The following is a 21371-nucleotide window of genomic DNA, read 5'->3' on the forward strand; positions in this document are numbered from 1 at the left end:
GGGAGGCGGGCGGGTCATCCCAGCTGCAGCTCCAGCCCGGACCCCCTGGGCGATCCCGTCCCTTTTGGGCCCGAGCGCCCACCTTCCTTTAGAAACCCCGAGAAGCCGGACCCGCCCCAGCGCTGTTTACCCGCGCGCAGAGTTAGGACCAGCCATGCCTTTTCACCCTTTTATTGTTTCCTGATTACTCCTTGTCGTTGTGATTACGATCTGATCCACCTGAAACCGTGCTCTGCGCCTGGAACAGCCCTCGGGAGCCCGGATATGCTGAGCTTACTGGTGGGGGGAGGTTCGGCCTCCTCCTCACGCAGACCCGCCGCGGGGTCCCGCATCAGCGCCTCCGGGTCCCTGCCCCAGGACGCCGCCTTCTCTTCCCGGCCCTGGGTGGATCTGAAACCAGCAGCCGCAGGAGGCTGGGCGGGGCTCCTCTTGGTCGACTGGAGAACCTCCCGCTCCCCACAATTTGAGGGAAGGAGCCCCCTGGCAGGGGTGGGGGTTGCCACCTGCTGTGCCTTTCCCGCATTGGCAGACCCCAGGGCAGCCTAGGCGTGGGTTTCTCTCTCCTGGAGAGAGAGAGAGGACGGGTAGGTATTTTGCGCCCTGCCCTCCTCCCGTTCGGAGGTTGGCAGTGACCTGTTGAGATTGTGAGGGACTGTGGCATCGTCTGCGACAGACATACCTGGGGTGAGGGTTGATGGGGCTGGTTAAAATAAATGCACAGTCCCTGGCCCCTGCCAGGCCCGCCAGAGTTCGTGGGGGGTGGGGGTGGGACCTGGAAATGTGCTTTTTCCCAGGCTGCCCAGGTGAGGTTGACGTGCCCTGACGGCAGAGACCCGCAGCTGGGCGGGGCTGCGGCCTTGGACCGGCCCTTTCCCTTAACATCCTGTGCTCTCAGGCCATTTCCTTGTGGCCGCGGCTTGATGTGGCGTCAGTTGCTTGGCGCAGGAGATGCGGAGGGTGAACCCTTAGGGTTGCTTGCTTCCATCAGGTGTCCGTGGAATTTAAAAAAAAAAAAAAAAGTGATGCTAGCTGCCATTTTGTGGGGTCTTTGTCCCCGTCTTCCTTGAATGTTCCGGAGGCCCCGGTTTATGTAAAACAGAGGAGGAAACGAGCTCAGGTTAAGGACTTCAGGGGAGATGCTGCAAAATGGAGATGAACTCAGGGTCGTTTGGCCCAAAGACAGATAGCCCTCCATCCCTTCTTTCACCGTTCTCGCGTATTTTAATCCTGACCACTCAAGGCTAAACAATAATTAACTTGAGCTCTGTGCCTGGATAGTGACTGCGTGTAATATACACCCTGGGTAAATACTTTAATGAATTTGTGTGATCAGTGGATTCAAGTCTTCTAGTTACCAATTTGCGTTTAAAACAATTATGAGACGCCTTCTCTGTGCAGGGGCGGTGCCAGGTGACGGGATGCAAAGGTTAATTAAACAAGCCCCTCCTGGAGTGCCTGGGTGGCTCAGTGGGTTGGGTTGCCTTCCGCTTGGATCATGGTCCCTGGGTCTTGGGATCGGGGAGTCTGCTTCTGTCTCTCTCTCTCTCAATCTCTCACCCACCCCCTCCCTCCCTGCCTCTCCCCACCACTCATTCTCTCTCTCTCAAATAAATAAATCTTTAAAAACAAACCCAAGCCCTGTCCAACTCACACAGGCCTCCTGACGCTGGTTGTGTATTGCGATCATCTGGGGACCTTAACAACTACCATCCCTGCCCCCGTGTTAAACCTTTGAAATGGTCTGGGGTGGGACCTGGGTGTCTATTTTATTTTATTTTTTAAAGCTTCCCGGATGGTTTTACTGTGCTGTGGTCGTTGAGAACTCCTGATTCAGTGCATGAGAGAGAAATGAGAGTGGTTATTTAAAAGTGGTAACTACCACGATAGAGATATGTATTGTCAAAATAGGGGCGCAGAGGGAGTGGTGCTGACAGTTAAAAAAATGTTTGGTATTGGAATGGAGGAACACACCCCATTTTTAGAATTTGCTAATTGGAACTAATTTATTTGCTGAACAGTGACAGTGATTGAGATTCAGATCCTGTATCAGGAGAGCCAGGCTTTTATGTATATTTTCTTGCATTTAATTTGCTTTTTTAGGAGTAGCCCACATCAAGGTGGGAATCTTGGGGATTGGAAACACTTTTGTAAGCAGAGTGATGGAGAGGCTCCCTGAAATATCATGGGTGGGGGGAGTTGCAGAAGAAACTAGCATAGATGTTCTTGGTCTTTCAAAGCGGTTACATCCTCGTAAACCTATTTTAAGTTGAAAATAGTTTAAGTGCATTTACTACACTTAACCTACTGAACATCGTAGCTTAGCCTGGTCCGCCTTAAACATGCTCAGAACAGTTAAGTTAGCCTGCTGTTGGGAAAATCATGTAACATAAAGACTATTTGATAATAAAGTGTGGAATATCTCATGTAATGTATTGAATGCTGTACTGAAGGTGAAAGAATGCTTGCGTGGGAATGGGGTGGTTGTCAGTGTATCAGTATTGAGCCTTGTGATTACGTGGCCAGCTGGGGCTCATTGCTGCCCAGCGTCATGGCGGGGGATCACATCGCTAGGGAAAGATTACAATTCGATATACAGTTTATGTCAAATGCATATTGATTTTGCACCATTGTAAAGTTGAAAAATCTGAAGTCGAACTGTCAGGGACTATCTGTGATTGGTCAGGCTCTCTGCTGGGTACTTGACATAAATAGCCCTGTTTTGTTTTTTAAGATTTTATTTATTTATTTATTTATTTATTCATTCATTTATTTATTTATGAATGAGAGAGAGACCAGGACCTTGGACCTCAATCCCAGGACCCTGGGAACATGACCTGAGCCAAAGGGAGACGCTTAACCAACTGAGCCACCCAGGTGCCCCAGTAGCCCTGTTTTAATCCTCGTAATGATTGTGTGAGTTTTGGGGAGTTAGTTTCCTCATTTTATAGACAAGGAAATTTAAGATTCAATGATGTTAAATAATTTGTTTGAGGTCACAGAGATAGCCCGTATGAGGGGGTGGATTTGAACCCAGTCGACTCATTTCACCTAAATGGCTCTAAGCTACAGGATGGTTGGAGGTTTTGTGATTAAACCAAAAACGTAGGTGCAGTGAGTCCCAGGAAACAGAGTGTAATCAACGCTGGGGTCACTCAGCGTATGTTGTCAGGACATGGAGTTTATTTGCTGAAGGAATCCTGTGGCTCCGATGCTCTTTTCTCTCTCGAGAAAGTTACCACATCCTGATGCTGGGAAACCTTTTGCAGCGGTTCAGTTAGGAAACATGGCTTGTGCACGGCTTTGCTGGAAACCATTCTCTGGCTTCAGGTGCTTTGCTGCTCACTGAACGGAATTCCCTTTTTGGTGAAACACCAGACGTTGGTTGATAGGAGTGTGGGTTCTGGAGTTGAGGAGCTTGGTTCAAGCCCAGGCTCCGTCACTGACAAGACTTTGCCTTTGGGTTTTATGGCTGGATTGGATGAGGATGCTTTGATTTTTGATGTATTTGGACTAGGAAGTTCTAGATATGAACTGGGTTTAGAAAGAGCTGATTAAGTTCATATTCTACTGAATTTTTAAAACAAATTTATTGAGGCATAATTTACATCACATAAAATATTTATATAGTAAATGTACAATTCATTGATTTCTTTAAAAAATTTTATTTATTAGAATGTGAGCATGAGCACAGAGGAGCAGAGGGAGAGGGAGAAGCAGACTCCCCACTGGGCAAGGAGCTCAACGTGGGGCTGGATCCCTGGACCCTGAGATCAAGGCAGATGCTTAACTGACCCACAAATCATTGATTTTTTTTTTTAAAGTAAAGTTATAGGGGTGCCTGGCTGGCTCAGTGGGAAGAGCGTGAGACTTTCGATCTCTGGGTCGTGAGTTGGAGCCCCACGTTGGGTGCAGAGATTAGTCAAAAATAATAGAAGTAAAGTTAGCGTTTGTGCAGCGATCACCACAGTCTAGTTTTCAAACACGCCCATCACCCCGCACAGCTCCCTCATGCCCGTTTGCACTTAGTCCCGCTGATCTGCTTTCTATTTCCATAGGCTTGCATTTTTTGGAAATTTCATGTAAATGGAATCATGCAGTATGTTGTCTTTGTGTCTGGTTTCTTTCAGCACAGTGGTTTGAAAGTGCCTCTTTATGGCTTAATAGGATTCCATTGTATGGATAGATCACATTTTTTTAAACCAAGATAGACATATGGATTATTTCTGGGTTTTGCCCATTATAAATAATATTGTAAAGAACACTCAAGTCTCTGTGTGGACGTGTGCCTTCATTTCTCCTGCCTTCCCTGAGTTTAGAGACGCAGCTTGTCATCGTTTCCTGTATCCTCCACGACGGTATGGTTCTGCCTCCTCTTTCACCATTAAGTGTTGCGGTTGCTTAAGATTTGGTCCTGGACCTCCTTCCCCTTGGAAGTATGGGTGCAGTTCACCCATACCCATGGCTTTAGTGACCACCTTAGCAGAGAACCACGTCTTCTGACTCCTGCCCTCAGTCTGCTTGAGAGCAAACTCACGGGCTGGCTCCCATCGCAAGCCTAGTCTTCCTTCCTCCTTACTCTTTTCTCCAGTGTTCCCAAGCCCCGAGATTGGGTGCCGTCTCTTCAGTGACGCAATCTGGAAACCCAGGCATCATCCCAGATGCTGCCTTCGCCCTCGGCGTCCCTTGCTCACCCTTTACTAATGCCTCCCACATGCACCCCCTGCCAAATTGCCTGGAATCTGTGCACCTGACCCTCACGGCCACCATCACCGTCATCACTCACCTCCCTGCCTCCGTGGTATTGATCGGCCAGTGAGGTCCCCACCCTGCGGCCAGAGCAGATGTGGCCAGATGTTCTCGTGAAAATGTTTTGCTCGAAGCCCTCTTGTGGCTTTCCATTTCTGTGAGGTCCCATGCTGTCCACCATGGTGGTCCTGAGCCTCATGTGGCTATTTACTTTCAGAGTTAAAATAATTAGAATTAAAGTTAGAAATTTAGCGCCTCGGTGGCACTAGCCACTTTTCAGTTCCCAGTACCCACATGTGGGCCATGCCTGCATGTTGGATGATGGAGGTACATGCTTTTCCACCATCACAGAAAGTTCTGCTGTGGCCCCTACCTCCTTCCATCGTCATCTTCACACACTGAATAGTATATTCTGGGTCCTTTCTCCTCCAGCCACGCTGTGCTCAGTTTCTTCTCCTGGGCTCCCTCTTGACACAGGACCTTTGCACATTCTGTTCTCTGCCTGGAATGTCCTCTCCCCTCTTCACCTAGTCAAAGCTCAGTCTTCCGTTAAGCCTTACCGAGGTCTTACGTCCTCAGGGGAGCCTTTCCTGATGTTCCTGATTAGAGATCAGATTGCACTGGGAGCCTCTCAGAGCACCTGCTCCTTTTCTGTCTCACACAGTGGGAGTGTGACATGTGCTCGTGTGATCATTCAGCTGGGAACACCGGGGCCCCAGTTGGTGACAACTTAATCACCATCACGCAGAGGCTGGCACAGAGTAGGTGTGCAGTAAGTCCTTTTTGAGAGGAGGAATGCCTGCAGCCGATCTCTGGCGTCTGATCCCCTGGGAATGGGGAGGGAATAACCTTTTCTAGATGGTCCAGGCAGAAGTCTGTTGGACGTTCTCAGATTGCTGCTTACTCATTCTTCTGATGTGACTCTGTGGCTCAGGGATCTTCACTGGTTGATGGCATCAAGTCTTAACCACATGATTTGAGTGTGGGGGTGGGGGGGATTTGGGGTGTGAGCACCAGAAGGGAGCCTCAGGCAAAGAGAAGGCACCCTGGGTCCCCTCTGCCTTTGTCTCTTTTCCTCACTGAGGGACAGCAGCTTGTGAGCTGAGTTAGTTTTCATCTTTAAATACAAGACACATATTCTCGTGAAGTTTTTTTGGTGGATGATTTATGTGAAAAACCCTATATGCTATTAATGCAAGTAGTCAAGCGTTTAAGGGAAAAGAGTAAAAAAAAAATTTGGATTGTTGCAGAGGTAGTGTGGTGGGCAGCATATCGGCCCGCGGGGCCTGTGAGCAGGTGACCTTTCGTGGCAAAAGGGGCTTTGCCGATGTGATTAAGTTAATGATTTCGAGATGGGGACACTGTCCTGGGTTAGCCAGGTGGGCCCAGTGTCCTCACAAGAGTCCTTGAAAGAGCGGAGAGTGAATCTGAGAGACATGGCAAGACGCTCGCTGCTGGCTTGAAGATGGAGAAGGGAGCACACAGGGGGCGCGTCTGGAAACGGGAAACCTCAAGCAAACAGCCTCCAGAGGGAACCTGGCCCTGCCAACATCTTGACTGGGGGCCCACGAGACCTGCTACGGACTGCCGGCCTCCAGAACTGTAAGATAATGAATTCATGCTGAGTGGCCACAGCAGCAAGCGGTGGCCAGTGCAAGGTGGGTGTACCGCCGAAGCCCGGGAACAGGTTCCTGCCCTGGCTTCACATCCCAGGGAGGCTGGGGGTGGGGGCACCTGCCTGCCGGCCTTGGCCAGAGGCGTCCCAAGGCTCATGCTTACCTTTTGCTTGAGGGTGCAGAATTAATTAATTAATTAATTTTAAAGATTATATTGAGAGCGAGAAGGAGAGCACAAGCCGGGGGAAGGACAGGCAGAGGGAGAGGCAGACTCCCCGTTGAGCAGGGAGCCTGATGCAGGACCCCATCGCAGGACCCTGGGGTTGTGACCTGAGCCGAAGGCAGACGCCGAGCCTTCTGTGTCACCCAGGCGTCCCAGAGGGTGCAGAATTTAAACTGACGTGTTGCAGGACCCACTCCCTGACCGCTAAGGGGGAGAACCAGTGCTTACTAGAGATGTGCGGTGTCTTGGCTCTGAGCTGAGGTTCTCTTGCCCTTCCTGCATGGTGCCCCTTTGAGGTTGGTATTTTTTATGCTTGTTTTACTGATAAAGGAAACTGAGGCTCAGAAAGGTTAAGCAATTAATCCTGGCCGAGCACGTGTGGCAGAAACTAATGAGAACTCAGGTGAGCCTGCCCCCCAGTTAGAACTTGGGAGCGTTTTTCGGAGCAGGTGTTCAGCCAGCTCCACTCTTTTCCTCAGTTGAGTTCTTTCCCTCCAGGAACAATGACTGATTTCCCCCTGCACGGCTGCCGGGAAGAGAATTTGGGAGTGGCAGCTGTTTAAGGTATAGCACGTTTTCCAGCCACGGCGAGAACCAAGATAAGAATTTTGTAGGCTGCAGTTTTAATGACCCAGGCCAGACTGACTGCTGGCTTTGTGGATTTGTGAGTTCAAGAGTTTGGATTCCAGGGTCACACAGACTTAGGTGAATGGACCAGTTTTGCTGTGTTTCTGCTTGTGTTAATCCGGGGGACTGTCTTCTCCCCTCTGCCTCAGCTTCCTGCTGTGCAGCACGGGGACACGGGGAGAAGAGTGCCTGGCTCGTCGGGCTTCGTGCGTGCAGGGGAGCGTTAGGAGCACTGGCGAGCATTGGAAATTGTTCTTCTCCCAGCCTGGAGGGTGGGTTTCTAGCACTGGATGACATCTTGTCCTCTTTCTAGGTCTTTGGAGAGGGCCTAGGTGAGTACGAACTCTAGCTGGAAAATGCCCGCAGAGGACTTGATGCCACGAGAAGCCATCTCAGACCTCACATGACCGAGTCTAGAGACAGGGCTGTGGCAGGCTCTGTGTGCATTCGCAGCTGTGCTTGGCACCGCGCCAGGACCCGGGTCCCTCAATAACGTGGGTTTCACTGTTTATGTGAAAGAAGAAAGATAATGCCGACGCAGGGAGTTCTTCTCATACATTCCTTTATTCCACTGAAAGGTCTGAAGCTGTCCTTTCTAATTTGTGGGGTTAAAATGCCCTTTTCTCTTTTGACACAACAGAGGTAGCATTAGACATGGTTTGGTTGATTCTCGTTATTCGCAGTGGTTATGTTCCGGAAGGTCCCTGCCCCCTGAATTAGCGAATACTGAACCATTGCTCCTAGAGGGAGATACAGGGTTAGTTCTCTGCAAGCCTCTGGTCCTGTTTTACCTTGTTTTAAAGGTATGTTTTGGTTTAAAGACTCTGTATTTAATGTATGTTGTTGATTCATTAACATTGAACCCAGGACCAACAGCCCTGCAACTCATAAGCTTCCTATTCTCAGGACACAGGACAGCATGTCAGCACTATGCTTGGGGGCTATTTTCAACAGGGATGTCACTAACAAAAAGCTCCAAAATGCAAAAAGTGTGGCCCTATTTAGGTCTATTTAGACTGTGGAAAGGACACGTATGTACTGTATGGAGCTGGGACCGGAAGTGTTGCCTTGTCCCCCCTCACCTGGGGAAGTCTCGTACATGTCTGTGAGTGACCACCACAGTGCTGTGAATATTGATTTTGAGGTTGTAAGTTTTACGCAGTAGGTGAATTTGCAAATACCGAAACCACGAATAATGAGGATCGAATGTATATAGGGGTGTGTGTGTGTGTGTCTGTGCGCGCGTGCAGTGTCCTTTTGACACGGTGGAGGTGGTATTAGGTACACTGTGTATAGGGTGTGTTTGGGGGCAGGATGGAGGAGGGGGTCGTGCTACTCAGTGACATCCATAGACCCCAGCCTTCCCCTCTCTTCCCCTCTCTGTGGTAGAGTGGGGAGTTGTGTAAACAGCCCTTTGCCCCTCTGGACAGGAACAGTTGGGACAAGCCTTGGCAGCGGCCCACTGGAAAGTGCCCGCGGCGTCCGCTGCCAGCCCGCTCAGCTGCGCTCATGCCATCCATTTCCTGTTTCAGAGTCCCTGCCCAGAACCTGGCCCGGTGCCCCTCCCCCCCAGGCAGTGACACCAGGGGATGTGGAATTACAAATGCAGGCAGGGATGCTTAAGGGTAGAGGTGGATACAGGAACCATGCTTTCGGGCGCTTCCCGGAGAAAGACCAGTGACTGGAGGCCCTGCAAGCCGGTCCCAAAGAAGGAGTGTGGCCATTTGACCTTGACCTAAGGCACCCATGCCACGCGTTGGAAGAGACAGGGCACCGACCAATCCATCTTTGGACTTTTGGTGGCTACTTCTCAGAATAGAACTTTCTTTTAGCATCATTCCCAAATGGAAAGGATGAAAGTCATGAATTAGCTCTGATGGTATTTGTGGCCACTTTTGGGAATGGATGTGGGGTGCCCCCAGCTTTACTTACGACACTGAGTGGACTTTAGTTTAATTTCCAAAGAAAAAGACGACTTGTAATATTCTTATCGATGACTTTTTCCGAAAGAGCTATAATAGTGCTGAATTCTTTTTTTTTTCCCCTAAGATTTTATTTATTTAGTTGTCAGAGAGTGAGCAAGTGAGCACAAGCAGGGGGAGCAGCAGGCAGAGGGAGAGGCAGGCTCCCTGCGGAGCAAGGAGCCCCATGCGGGGGCTTGATCTCAGGACCCTGGGATCGTGACCTGAGCCGAAGGCAGAGGCTGAACCAACTGAGCCACCCAGGCGTCGCCCCCTGCAACCTTTTTTTTTTAATTCAAAGATTTATTTATTTTTTTTAGAAAGACTGACAGTACGAGCAGGAGGGGCAGAGGGAAAGGGAGAGAGAATCTCAAGTGGAGTCCGTGCCAAGGGTGGAGCCTGACATGGGGCTTGATCCCAGGACCCTGAGGTTATGACCTGAGCGAAAACCAAGAGCTGGAGGCTCAACTGAGTGCACTGGCTCAGTGCCCGCAGCAGTGCTGAATTCTTAAGCTAGTATCTGTTTTCTCCCATTTGTGTGACTTGGAAGGATTGACGGAGAAACATCGCCAAAGATCACTTTGAGTGGCTCGTGGCCAGTGAAAGGCTAACAATTATTTCTTCGGTTCTTTCTGTTTGTGCCAAGAGATACTTGCTTTCTTTTTGTAGTATCGATAGGGAGTTTCCTTTTAGAATACACTTACATGAGAAACAGAAGTGACTTAAAGAACACTATGAACTCAGTCAAAGATCATGAGGGTTGTAGATGTGCCTCCAGACGTGTCTGATATTTAGGGAGCGGCCACCTGTGCTAAAATGTTGCTTTTAGTCTAAAAATACTATAATATTGCTATAAGGGGGGAGGAAATGGGGGTAATCTGATTTTGCTAATAGATTAAAACATTTTTTTGTTTTGCCAAGTTATCCATGAAAAACTTTTTTAAAAAAAAACGTGATTTTTAAACAATGGTTCGTTTATCAGGTCGATTAGGGATCTTAATGTTGCTTTTATCATTGTATAAACAGTCTGGGGGGATTATGGGAGAGGCAGTTGGAAGGGGCCCCAGGAGAGAGAGGCTCCCTGTGGGAAATGAAGGGCAGCCGGATGCTTTTGTCATCACAGTTGGGTCTCTGTGGCATTTGCCAAATGCCAGGAGGAGGAGCCTGTTGGCCAGCCTCCCCGAGGAAGAAGCAGGGTGGAGCGTGGACAGTGCCCTCCCCATAGAATGGGGCCTGGCAGGATCTCTCACCCTCTGCCGGGCCATCTGCTGTGACACAGGGTGAAGTCAGACCTGGCCAGGTTAGACCTCAGCAGTTCTCAGCCTCACCTCTGTTGATCTGTGGGGTGTGACAGTTGTCCGTTGTGGGGGCTGTCACGTCCATTGTAGGATGTGTGACAGCGGTCCTGGCCCCTGCCCACTGGATGCCAGTAGTACCCTCCACCCAGTTGTGACAACCAAAGATGTCTCCAGATATTGCCAAGTGTCCCCGTGCCAGGGGTTGGGGAGTGGGGGGTGGGAGGGGGCAAAATTACACCTGTTAGGAGCCACTGGACGAATGGAATGAATATTCACTATGCTTGGCCGTGTCTCTTAGTGTCCTGTGAAGGTTTCCCGATTCTTTCTCCCTCTTTCCCTCTTTCTCTCTCTCTCTCTCTTTTTTTTTTTTTTTCAAAGAAAAACCTGTTAGGCAAGAAGTTCATGTTTGGACCGTTCTCCAGTATGAGTTCAGCTTTCTGATTCAGTGGCTGCAGAAGCCTTGAGTGGTTGGAAGAGAGCCTCTGGGAAGCGCTGGGGGCTGAGGTGTATCCCTTGGCAGATTCTCTGTGGACGCCTTAACCTCCAGGCTCTCCAATCGTGACCCCTGTATTTGGAGATAAAGTCTTTAAAAAAGACCTGATTAAGTTAATGTGAGGCCATTAGGGTGGGCCCTGTTCCAGTCTGACCGGTGTCCTTATGAGAAGCGGACACTAGGACACACAGTGAGGTACCTGGGGTGGGAAGAAAGACCACATGAGGACCCGGGAGCAGGGCAACCCTCTGCAAGCCAGCAGGAGAGGCCCAGCAGAAACTCACCCTGCCCACACCTTGATCTTGGACTTCCAGCCTGCAGAACTGCGAGGAAATAAAGTCCTATTTAAGCCAGCCAGACTGTAGGCTTTATTATGGCAACCCTAGCAAACTCATACAGGAAGTATCTTCCTTATGCCCATTTTGGCAAGTGTGGTATCTGTGGATGTTAGTCATAAACCTTCATTCTAAATTGATGATGAGTTCCTTAGCGGTTTTCTTTAGGTAGTCCTGTCTCCAGCGCTCTCTCTGAGCATGTTGCAAAGTCATGCAGACTGGAGCTGACCACCCCCCTCCCAACCTGAACCACGTACCACGTGCTCTGCCGGGTGGAGGGGCTGCCGGGCCTGGCCCCCGCCGCTTCCTTTTGCTTCAAGAGTTCATGGTAGTCCCATATCCACCTTGGGTTTTGTGTGGTTTGTTGTTCGTTCTGGTCACTTGGATTGTGCTGGAGGAATTTGATGAGAATTTTAATAGTCGCTAACCACTCCTGCGTGCTGACTAGGTGCCCAGCACTGTTCTAGAGTTCTAAGTGCATCATCCTCTTCCTCCCGACAGCCCTATTCAACAGATGATGACACTGAGAACAGAAGGTTTTTTCCTTTGAGAATGGTTTTAAGGGCGCCTGGGTGGCTCAGTTGGTTCAGTGTCTGCCTTTGGCTCAGGTCTTGATCGCAGGGTTCTGGGATCGAGTCCCACGTTGGGCTCCTTGCTCAGCGGGGAGCCTTCTTCTCCCTCTGCCTGATGCTCTCCCTGCTTGCACTCGCTCACTCCCTCTCTGATGAATAAAGAAATAAAAATCTTTAAAAAAATGGTTTTGGTTTAGAATGACAAAAGACTTCATTTCAGTTTTCCTTTAATTTTTTATTTATTTTTTATAGATTTTTTTTTATTTGTGAGAGAGAGCACACAAGTGGGGAGGAAGAGGGGCAGAGGCAGAAGCAGACGCCCCAGTGAGCAGGGAGCCTGATGTGGGGCTCGATCCCAGGACTCTGGGATCACGACCTGAGCTGAAGGCAGATCCTTGACCAACCAAGCCACCCAGGTGCCCCTCAGTGGGTTTTTGGTTTTTTTTTTGTTTTTGTTTTTGTTTTTTTTTTTAGATTTTATTTATTTATTTGACAGAGATAGAGACAGCCAGAGAGAGAGGGAACACAAGCAGGGGGAGTGGGAGAGGAAGAAGCAGGCTCACAGCAGAGGAGCCTGATGTGGGGCTCGATCCCATAACTCCAGGATCACGCCCTGAGCCGAAGGCAGACGCTTAACCGCTGTGCCACCCAGGCGCCCCTGGTTTTTTTTTTTTTAAGATTTATTAATTTGAGGGAGAATGTGTGTGCGAGTGGGGGGAGGAGCAGAGAGAACCTCAAGCAGACTCCCCACTGAGCACTGAGCCCAACCCGGGGCTCGATCTCACAACCCTGAGATCATGACCTGAGCCAAAACCAACAGTCAGACGCTTAACCCACTGAGCCACCTGGGTGCCCCTCATTTCAGTCTTTAAAAAGACTCATTTTAATTTGAACTCAGGCAGTAAATTGCATTTTGTGACCTGTCTTGATGACTTCTACTATTTGACTTTTTCTGTAATAACCATTCGGAGCAGGTGATTTTTGTTGAGGGGAAAGGGACTGAGGGCTTGTGAGACTTGGCAAAATGGTAACATCCCAGTGGCTTTCCTCTCTGACCAAGCACCTTCTTCTTCAGTAGCTTACATTATTAGGGAAGGGTGAAAATATAGGAAATTTATTTTCATTGTAAACTGAGTGCAGTGTATTAAAGAAAACTTGGAGAACGGACAAGACTGAGGAGTGGAACACTGCTGTTGACTTTCCCTTCAAGGACAACTGCCCTTAACGGAACATCTTAGAACATCTTAGATACTCCGTTTTCTTCCTGTCTTGTTTCTGTGTGTACGTTGTTTTATGAATTATAACCATTTGTTTCTGTGTGTACATTGTTTTATGAATTATAACCATGTAGCGCATGTGTTTTTATTTCCTGTTGATCTAACATTTTAATATAAGGCTTTCTCTGTATCATGAGGTACTTTGTAAATTACATTTTTAATAGCAGCATGATATTTCTTTGGGTCGGATGGCTAATTTACTTTAACCAGGACCCTATATTTTCACAAGTTGTTATTTTAGTTTCACTTAAAAACATTTTTTAAGGAGATTTTATTTATTTATTTGACAGAGAGAGAGAGCACAACCAGGGGGAGCGGGAGGCAGAGGGAAAGGGGGAAGACTCCCTGTGTGGGGCTCGATCCCAGGACCCTGAGCCGAAGGCAGACGCTTCACCGACTGAGCCACCCAGGCACCCCTTCGTTTCCCTTTTTAAATTCTGTTTTTGTTCTGGATGCCGGCAGAGTCACCCCAAAGATGCAGAGAGGGAAAGCTGAGGAAGGAGTGGACCCCTGGGCTTGCGACGTCACCTCTCTGGGGCTGGAGGAGCCCAGTCTGCAAAGTGAGTCTCACAAAACAGCAGTGCGTCCTGCCCCGCAGAAAACCAGAAACCTAGCTGCGAATTTCAGACGTTTCGGAGGGTTACCGTTAGTTCACCCCGTAGGTATCTGCCAAGCACTTACTCTGCCCCCGGGAACAGTTTTAATGTCGGGGATCTAGCTAAACACAGGAGACAGGAGTCCCCGCCAGCACAGAGCTTTCTTCTGGTGACACGTAAGGGGTGTTCTTGTATGAGTTTTGTTAACGCCTGGCTGCTTAGGCACCAGGACCACGGTCCTCGGTGGCTTCAGTGGATTGTCCTGTGGCTTTCACATAGTCCTGTGCCAGGAGCCACTCTTCCGTTTCCTGGGAAACCAGGGCTTCGAGGGGTTAAGAAGCTAGTCCAGGCTCACACAGCTCTCAAGCTGCTACTGCCTTCTTCTTCTTCTTTTTTTTTTTTTTTTAAAGATTTTTATTTATTTGACAGAGATAGAGACAGCCAGCGAGAGAGGGGACACAAGCAGGGGGAATGGGAGAGGAAGAAGCAGGCTCATAGCGGAAGAGCCTGATGTGGGGCTCGATCCCATAACGCCGGGATCACGCCCTGAGCCGAAGGCAGACGCTTAACCGCTGTGCCACCCAGGTGCCCCTGCTACTGCCTTCTTGTCTCCGCACTCATCTCGGCTGTCTCTGCTCCAGAGAGGTCTCCCCAGCCCACCTACTCGGAAGGAGCTANCCCCCCCCCCCCCAGGACGTGGTCTTGTGGATGTATTTGTTTGCTGTTTCCCGTTGCCTTGCTGCTCACATGTGACAAAGTAGGCTCCTGGAGGGCAGGGCCCTCATTTGTCTCGTTTGCACGGCCCAGTGCTGAGTACCGAGGTGCACGTAGTAGGTGTGCAGTTAGTATTTGCTAACCGACTGAACGAGCCAGTAGACAACAAGGAGGAGCCATGGTTCTGAGCAGGTCTGCCTACTTCCAGCGCCCTTAGTTTTATTTGGAAATGTCAGTCACCCCAAGAGACATCACATTCCTGATTCATCAGGGGTGTATGTGGTGTGCAGGGCACAGGGGCTTTCAGTGAAGGTGTGTGCTGAGTATTGGAGTCCACAGGGGGGAAAACAACAGAACCCTTTCACAGAAAGAAAGGGGGATCCAGGCTTTCCTCTGTTTTCTCTCTCTCCTCTCTCCCTCCTTCCTCGTTCGTGTAGCCTATTGCCGTAAGGAATTAGGCACAGAGGCCTTTGTCGGAGGCCTGGGTTGTAGGGCTCTAATTGATCCCATATTTGCTACTTGGCTGGAGATGCCCCCATTCAGTTCACACTGGCTCCCAGCAGCTCTTCAGCTCTTCCTCCGGCATGGCTGAGATTTATAATGTTTCCAGGGAATTGCATTAACTGGGGCTGAGCCTTTGTCAGTAGTCACTGGCACCCGCCTGAATAGCATCAAGCCGTTGCATGCTAGGTGATGGAACTAGGGGCCTGGGGCAGCAGGCCTTGCTAGAGAAAGACCCATGCACAGGCAGAGGTGGCCAGTGTGGCCCAGGAAGTGCTCAGAGCCGGGTGCAAACGCCCTTCCCAGCCCTGTGTGGGACTTTTATACACTAGCGTTCTATTTTTTTCCATTATGAAAGTAATAATTCCTGTTACAGAAGAGTTAAAGATGTGATCTTTAGAATTATTTAAAGCCTTACCTGCTATTGCTAACATCGAATTGTATATTTCCTTTGATCTATATTTTAATTTAGTGGGTATTAAGTGACATGATTTCAGTTTGTTTTTGCTATCGTAAATTAGAGCTTAGTCTAGGGAGGATATCTTGGCATAAGCTTTCTCCTTTAGAAAATTTTTTAAAGGTTTATTTATTTGAGAGAATGGGGGGGCAGAGGGAGAGGGAGAGAGAGAACCTTCAGCAGAGACCCCAGTGAGCATGGAGCCTGATGTGGGGCTCGATCCCACGACCCCAAGATCATGACCTGCGTGAAAATCAAGAGTCCAGTGCCAATGGACTGAGCCACCCAGGTGCTCCTACATTTGAGAAATTTTAATAGGTTAGAATCTCCAGTTCCCTGGGCTAAATGGAAAAGATAAGGGCTCTAACCGAGGGGCTCTAAGTGGCTTTCTGGAAGAGCTCTGCCATTTTACACCCTGTGAAAGCCAGAATTGCCTTCTGTTCCAGGGTCAGAGGATGAGTGATGGCCTTCTTCACCCACTATTTTTATTTCACCTTTTGCCCAGCATACCATGTCCATGAGATTGGGAAGGTTTAAAAACAAAAATAAGTAAAAACACGTTTTTCCCCCCACAAATTTGTTTACCACAAATTGGGCTTCCTGTTGATTGATGTGTGAGATGGGTGCGTATGGAGGACAGAAGAGCCTGTGATTGGTTGGGGAGATGCTCTCTACGCAGCATTCTTTGTAGCTGTGCTGGGTGAACTGGGCTGCTCACGGTTGTATGCTTGGGAGTTATATACGGCATGTGTGAGAGTCTGCAAGCATTCGATAAATATTAGTTGAATGAATACGAGGAAATCTTTCCGTAGACAGTTGCTCAGGACAGCTGTGTGTGGACACCAGGGCCAAGTGCCGTGATGTCTGGCTTCCCTGCAGAGAGTGGAGGTCTGCGGCACAGCTGTCGGAGCCCAGGCTAGCATTCACCCCCAGCAGGGACGTTGGAAAAGGGGTGGACTCGCTGCCTGGGGAGTGTTCCTCGCCACCAGAGCGGTCCCTGTGCCAGACCCTCAGCAGCTCCACCACCTGCTTCCAGAGGTAAACTCCTCACAAGGCACTGGCGGTGTAACCTCTGGCGTTTTGCAGGCGGGCGCCCCTGGAAACCCCTCCCACGGCCTTCCTGGGGCTGTCTCCGCCGGAGCCCCGCCCAGGTGGAGCGGGGCTGTAGCAGTGGCTGCTGCCCACGTCTCCATGGGAGCAGGGGAGGAGCCGAGGCTGGGAAGGGAAGGGCTCCTAGCCCGGAAGGTGGTGGCTCCCCAGGGCCACGGTTGGTTGCTGAAGATCGTGAGGGGTTGAGAGCGTGGATTCAAGCAAGACTGTCTCGGTGCAAGTGTGGGCTCTACCGCTTGCTGGCTGTATGACCTTGGGCGAGTGAGTTCCCGTCCCTGTAAATGAGCGTGATACTAGTGCAAGTGATTTTGAGGGCTGAGTTCGTGTGTGCGGAGTGCTTAGACCCTGAAGCCTGTGGCCCGTTGAGAGGAGAGCAGACACTGTTAGCCACCGTGCAGGCTGACGGTGCTTGGAGGGAGGAGCCAGGCAGCCGGGGTAGTGCCCCTGGGGACCCTTGGTGTGTTCCTGATGTGTCCCTGTCGTGGGGTGCCTCCCTAGGTTGCTGGCTAGACAGCTCAGAGGCAGCTCTCAGATCCTTCTGTGGGGGTGAGATCTCCAAACGCAGTGGGTGAGTGCTGGCTCTGAGGCCAGCCTGCTGGACTCCCGGCGGGACTCTGGGAGTATAGTTTCCTCCTCTCCAGGAGGGGGAGGGCCTTGCGGCAGGACTCTGGGGAGCGGTGAGAGAAGTGACACGGCTGGCTGTGCTGTGGCCCCAGACCTGGTCTAGAACCTGTGAGCAAATGCCCCAGATACAGCATAAACACACGAGGTAGGGCAGCAGGTCTCTGCGTGCTGAGGACCTGGGGCGGTCGAGAGGCCCAGGAAAGATGCCTCAGCCCGCACGGGGCAACTGAGCACCTTCTGTATACCCGATCTGGGGTGTGAGGCGAAGAGTATCTGGTTTCTGACCTCCAGGCTTGTGGCCAAGATCCGAGGCTGCAGATGGAGAGCTGGGTGCTGTGTGGGGAGTGGGGTGGGTTTTATTTGCTTTGTTTGTAAATTAAAAAAAAAAAATTCAGTCAAGATAGTTCACTGTACTTTGTAAGCTTAGCCTCCCTCCGTCGCCTGGTTTGGCTTCTCCGTGCTCCTGAGGTGACCACTTATCAATTTCTTCTGTGTCGTTCTAGAGAATTTTTAACCATTTTCCAAAAGAAGGCCCATGGGTTTTATATTTATCTATCTAGACGCACATACATGGATTTTGACCTTTTTTATTCCGTTGTTAGTTTGCCTTATACAGCACAACGTATTTCTTTCCCTTGACTGTACACATTGGGCTTGTTCCGTATCAGTACATAAAAAGCTTTTGCATTCCTTTTTTTTTTTTTTTAAACAAAATGGCTTTCGAGGATTTCATCGAATAGACTTACCATACTTAATTTAACCAGTCTCCCACTGATGGACACCTGCGTTATTCCTCATGGTACGTTATTACTAGCAAAGTTACGGAGAATGATGTTGAACACAAGTCTTTGTGCCCATGTTAGAACATACATAATATCCCGAAGGGGAATCATTGGGTCCGGGTGAATGCATTTGTGATTTTGAGAGCTGTCACCAGGTTGCCTCCCCTCAAGGGCATACTGATTAAGACCCCTCCCAGCAGTGGAAGTTTCTGTTTGCCCATCCCAACCAACACAAGTGTTATTAAATTTTTTGATTTTGGTTATCATGCTAAGTAAAAAATGATACCTCAGTGTGATTTTAGTTTTGCATAATAGCTAAGCATTGCGTCAGTTACCAACGTTTAACAACTGAGGGTTTGCGCGTCAGAGTCTTTTTTTGTCTTCGTCATGAAGAATCTTATGGTCTGTTGTGTTAGGTTTGTGTGAGAACATATCCTGGTGAAGCTAGGTGGCCCCTTCCTTCCCACAGGTCTAGGCTCCTCAGTGTGCCCTGTCCCGCCAGACCCTGTGTTTTTGCTCATTTATTATTATGTGTTGCTCTCTGGGCTTCCGTAGATTTGAGTTTTCTAGAAAGAAGCAGGCAAGTAAAGTCTAAGGGAGACCAGTGCTGCTTTCTCTTCTCTTCCTGAAGAGCCCAGGGCTGGGTTTTGAAGGATAAGTAGAAGAAGGGGAATGGGTTGCTCAAGGAAGTCTGGTGCGAATGAGTCTTGCCAGAGGGGTTGGGCGTCCAGAGTAGAGTTCGGGAGCTCATTTGCCCTGGCAGCAGTTGGAGGCTTGATAACAGAGGACCTGGGATGAGGGGCGACAGGCTTGGACTTGAGTGCACAGTGATTGACTCATCGTGGGGGCGGGACGCAGTATGACTCATGCTTTTGTAAGAGGTGTCCTGTACTGCTGGGCAGCCGGAGACCAGCAGGGAAAGACTTCCGGCAGGAGAAATAGGGAAGGCGACAGATCCTACCATCGATGACTGCCCCCTTCCCCCAGGAGAACTGGAATTAACAGTCTGAGAGGGTGTGTGTGTGTGTGTGTGCGCGCGCGCGTGCGTGCACGCTCACATATTTGTTTCTCAGTGTTATTTTCCCCTGTATATATTATCATTTTATTTTTATTAAAATACTGCATAATGCATATCTTTTGTTTCATTTTTTCCCCTCCCCCTTCATCACTTGGATCTTGCCCTGTCAGTGTGTGTATCTGTTTACCTCATTCTTTTAATTAGTGCAGATCCGGGGCGCCTGGGTGGCTCAGTAGGTTAAACATCTGCCTTCAGCTCGGGTCATGATCTCAGGGTCCTGGGATTGAGCCCCCACATCAAGCTCCCTGCTCAGTGGGGGGTCCGCCTCTCCATCTCTCTCCACGCCTCTCTCCACTCATCCCCTCTCTCTCTGCCTCTCTGTCTCTTTCAGATAAATAAATAAAATCTTTAAAAAAAATAGTGCAGGTCCATTGTGCAGGGAGTTCCTCTCTGATGGGTGTTTGGTCATTTCCAGGGTTTTGCTTTCTTGCTGCTGGGAGCATCCTTGTACCTTTCCTGTTGCTCACCTGTACCAGAATTCACATATAATCCATCCCTCCAGGTAGACTTGCTAGATTAGAGGACCTGTTTCTATTTAAAGAGAAACGTCCACATTGACTTGGCTTTTTTCTTTGATATGGCCCAGTTTTTCCACCAGTAGGTAGCATTGCTGTGGCCAGAGATAACGTTCAGACTTCAGTGAACTAGCTTCCTTTTTTGCATTCTTTCTGACTTTAGATTTTATTTTTATTTTTAATTTTTAAAGATTTTATTATTTTTTTTAAGTAATCTCTATACCCACCATGGGGTGAGCGTAGAGTTACTTATAACCCTGAGATCAAGAGTCGCATGCTTTACCAACAGAGCCAGCCAGGTGCCCCTGACTTTAGATTTTATATTCCCCTAGTTTAAAAAAAATTTTTTTCAGCCTTCTAGATATTTTTAGAACACAGAGCAAAAATTTCCCTCATGCCTTCCAGCACCCCTCCCCAGGCATCTAGGCTTGTTAACCCCTTGAATTCCATCCTTCTAGAACTGTCCAGTATGGTACACACTAGATCTATGTGGCTATTTAAGTTCGTTAATGGAATAAAATTTGAATTTCACATTTTAAGTGTTCAGCCACATGTGGCTGTGGCTGCTGTGGGAGACCATGCAGATAGAGAACGTTTCTGTCACTGCAGAAATGTATCAGACAGTGCTACTCCGGTCTGGGGTTCTCAAACTCGGGACTGTTGACACTTGGGGCTGGATAATCCTCTGTGTGGGGCTGTCCTGGGCGTTGTAGTACGTTGGGCCTCTACCCATGAGATTCCAGGAGTCCCTCCCTGCCCCTGCAGTTGTGACAACCAAACATCTCTGTAGACACTGACAAGTGTCCCTGGGGAAGAGGGCAACCCCCCCCCCCACCAGTCCTCCCCTTCCATTGAGAACCACTGCTGTAGACTGCTTTTTTGTTTGTTTGTTTCCCATATGGCTTTTAGTTTTTCTTTAAATTCTTCCTGGATCTTCCCAGTATCAACACACAGACGATAGCTTCCTGGACTCTGGCTTCAGGAAAGTTCAGCACACCATGGGGGCAGTTCAGCAAGTATTTACTGACTGCTTGCTGATGGTGGTTATGCCCAGAGCAGAGATGATCATTTCTTTGGAGGCCAGCCCCTTGTTATAGTAGCTACCTTTTCCAGAAACATCGTTCCCTTGACGCTTCCCCTTGTAATATGTGCTTTCCCTTGCATTTCAGCCAGATTGTGTGAGACCACCGCACATCTGGTCAGCAGTCTGTCCACCATCAAAACCTTTGTTTGTTTTAGAGCCAAATCATAAGAAAATTTACTTTGGTTTTCCTTTGTTTAAATGGTCAAAGCTAGAAGCAGTTTATGTCAACTAAATTATTTCTGGCATTACATCTTAACCTCTTTGAATAGCTGCTGCTGTCAGTAGGTGAGAACATTGATTTATGTTTTCTCATCTGGAAAAAAACCTTAAATCTATGTACTATGAATTAAATGCCTGTCACATGCTACGTATTGGCCTATGCCTTTCCTATATAAATTCCTTCATACTCATAGTTATTCAGCAAGGCAGATCTTATTGTCATCTTATAGACAGAAAAAGTGGGCATCACAAAAGGTGAGTGGCTCAAAGCCACGTAGCCAGTGTGGAGCCGGGCTGGGCTGGGCTTGGCGCCCAAGTCCACCTGACTTAAAAGTGGGTGTTCCTTACTCTGCCCCTTATGGTCCTGCTGTTTCAAAACTGTGGCTCTCACCTGTTATTTCTTCTTTAGTTGCTCCATTAATTTCTCATCTTTTAAAAGATTTTATTTATTCGAGAGAGGGAGAGAGCACACAAACAGGGGGAGGGAGGTGCAGAGTCTCTGCTGAGTGCGGAGCCTGGTGCGGGGCTCGATCCCAGGATCTT

General features: G+C 49.1%; 1 protein-coding gene across 4 annotated transcripts in view; it reads left to right on the plus strand.

Annotated features, from left to right (window-relative positions):
- The window catches only part of ATP9A (ATPase phospholipid transporting 9A (putative)), a 126520-nt gene that overhangs the window by 539 nt on the left and 104610 nt on the right, over positions 1-21371 (plus strand). For 2 of the 4 annotated variants that reach the window (XM_034640143.1, XM_034640144.1), the window contains exon 1: positions 16794-17094. The exons of 1 other annotated variant lie outside the window; for it this stretch is intronic. In XM_034640143.1, the coding sequence (XP_034496034.1) occupies positions 16808-17094 (287 nt within the window). In that variant the 5' untranslated portion in view covers positions 16794-16807. One more of the 4 variants, XM_034640145.1, reaches the window with a different exon arrangement.

Source organism: Ailuropoda melanoleuca, chromosome 13, assembly GCF_002007445.2.
Source record: "Ailuropoda melanoleuca isolate Jingjing chromosome 13, ASM200744v2, whole genome shotgun sequence".
NCBI lineage: Eukaryota > Metazoa > Chordata > Mammalia > Carnivora > Ursidae > Ailuropoda > Ailuropoda melanoleuca.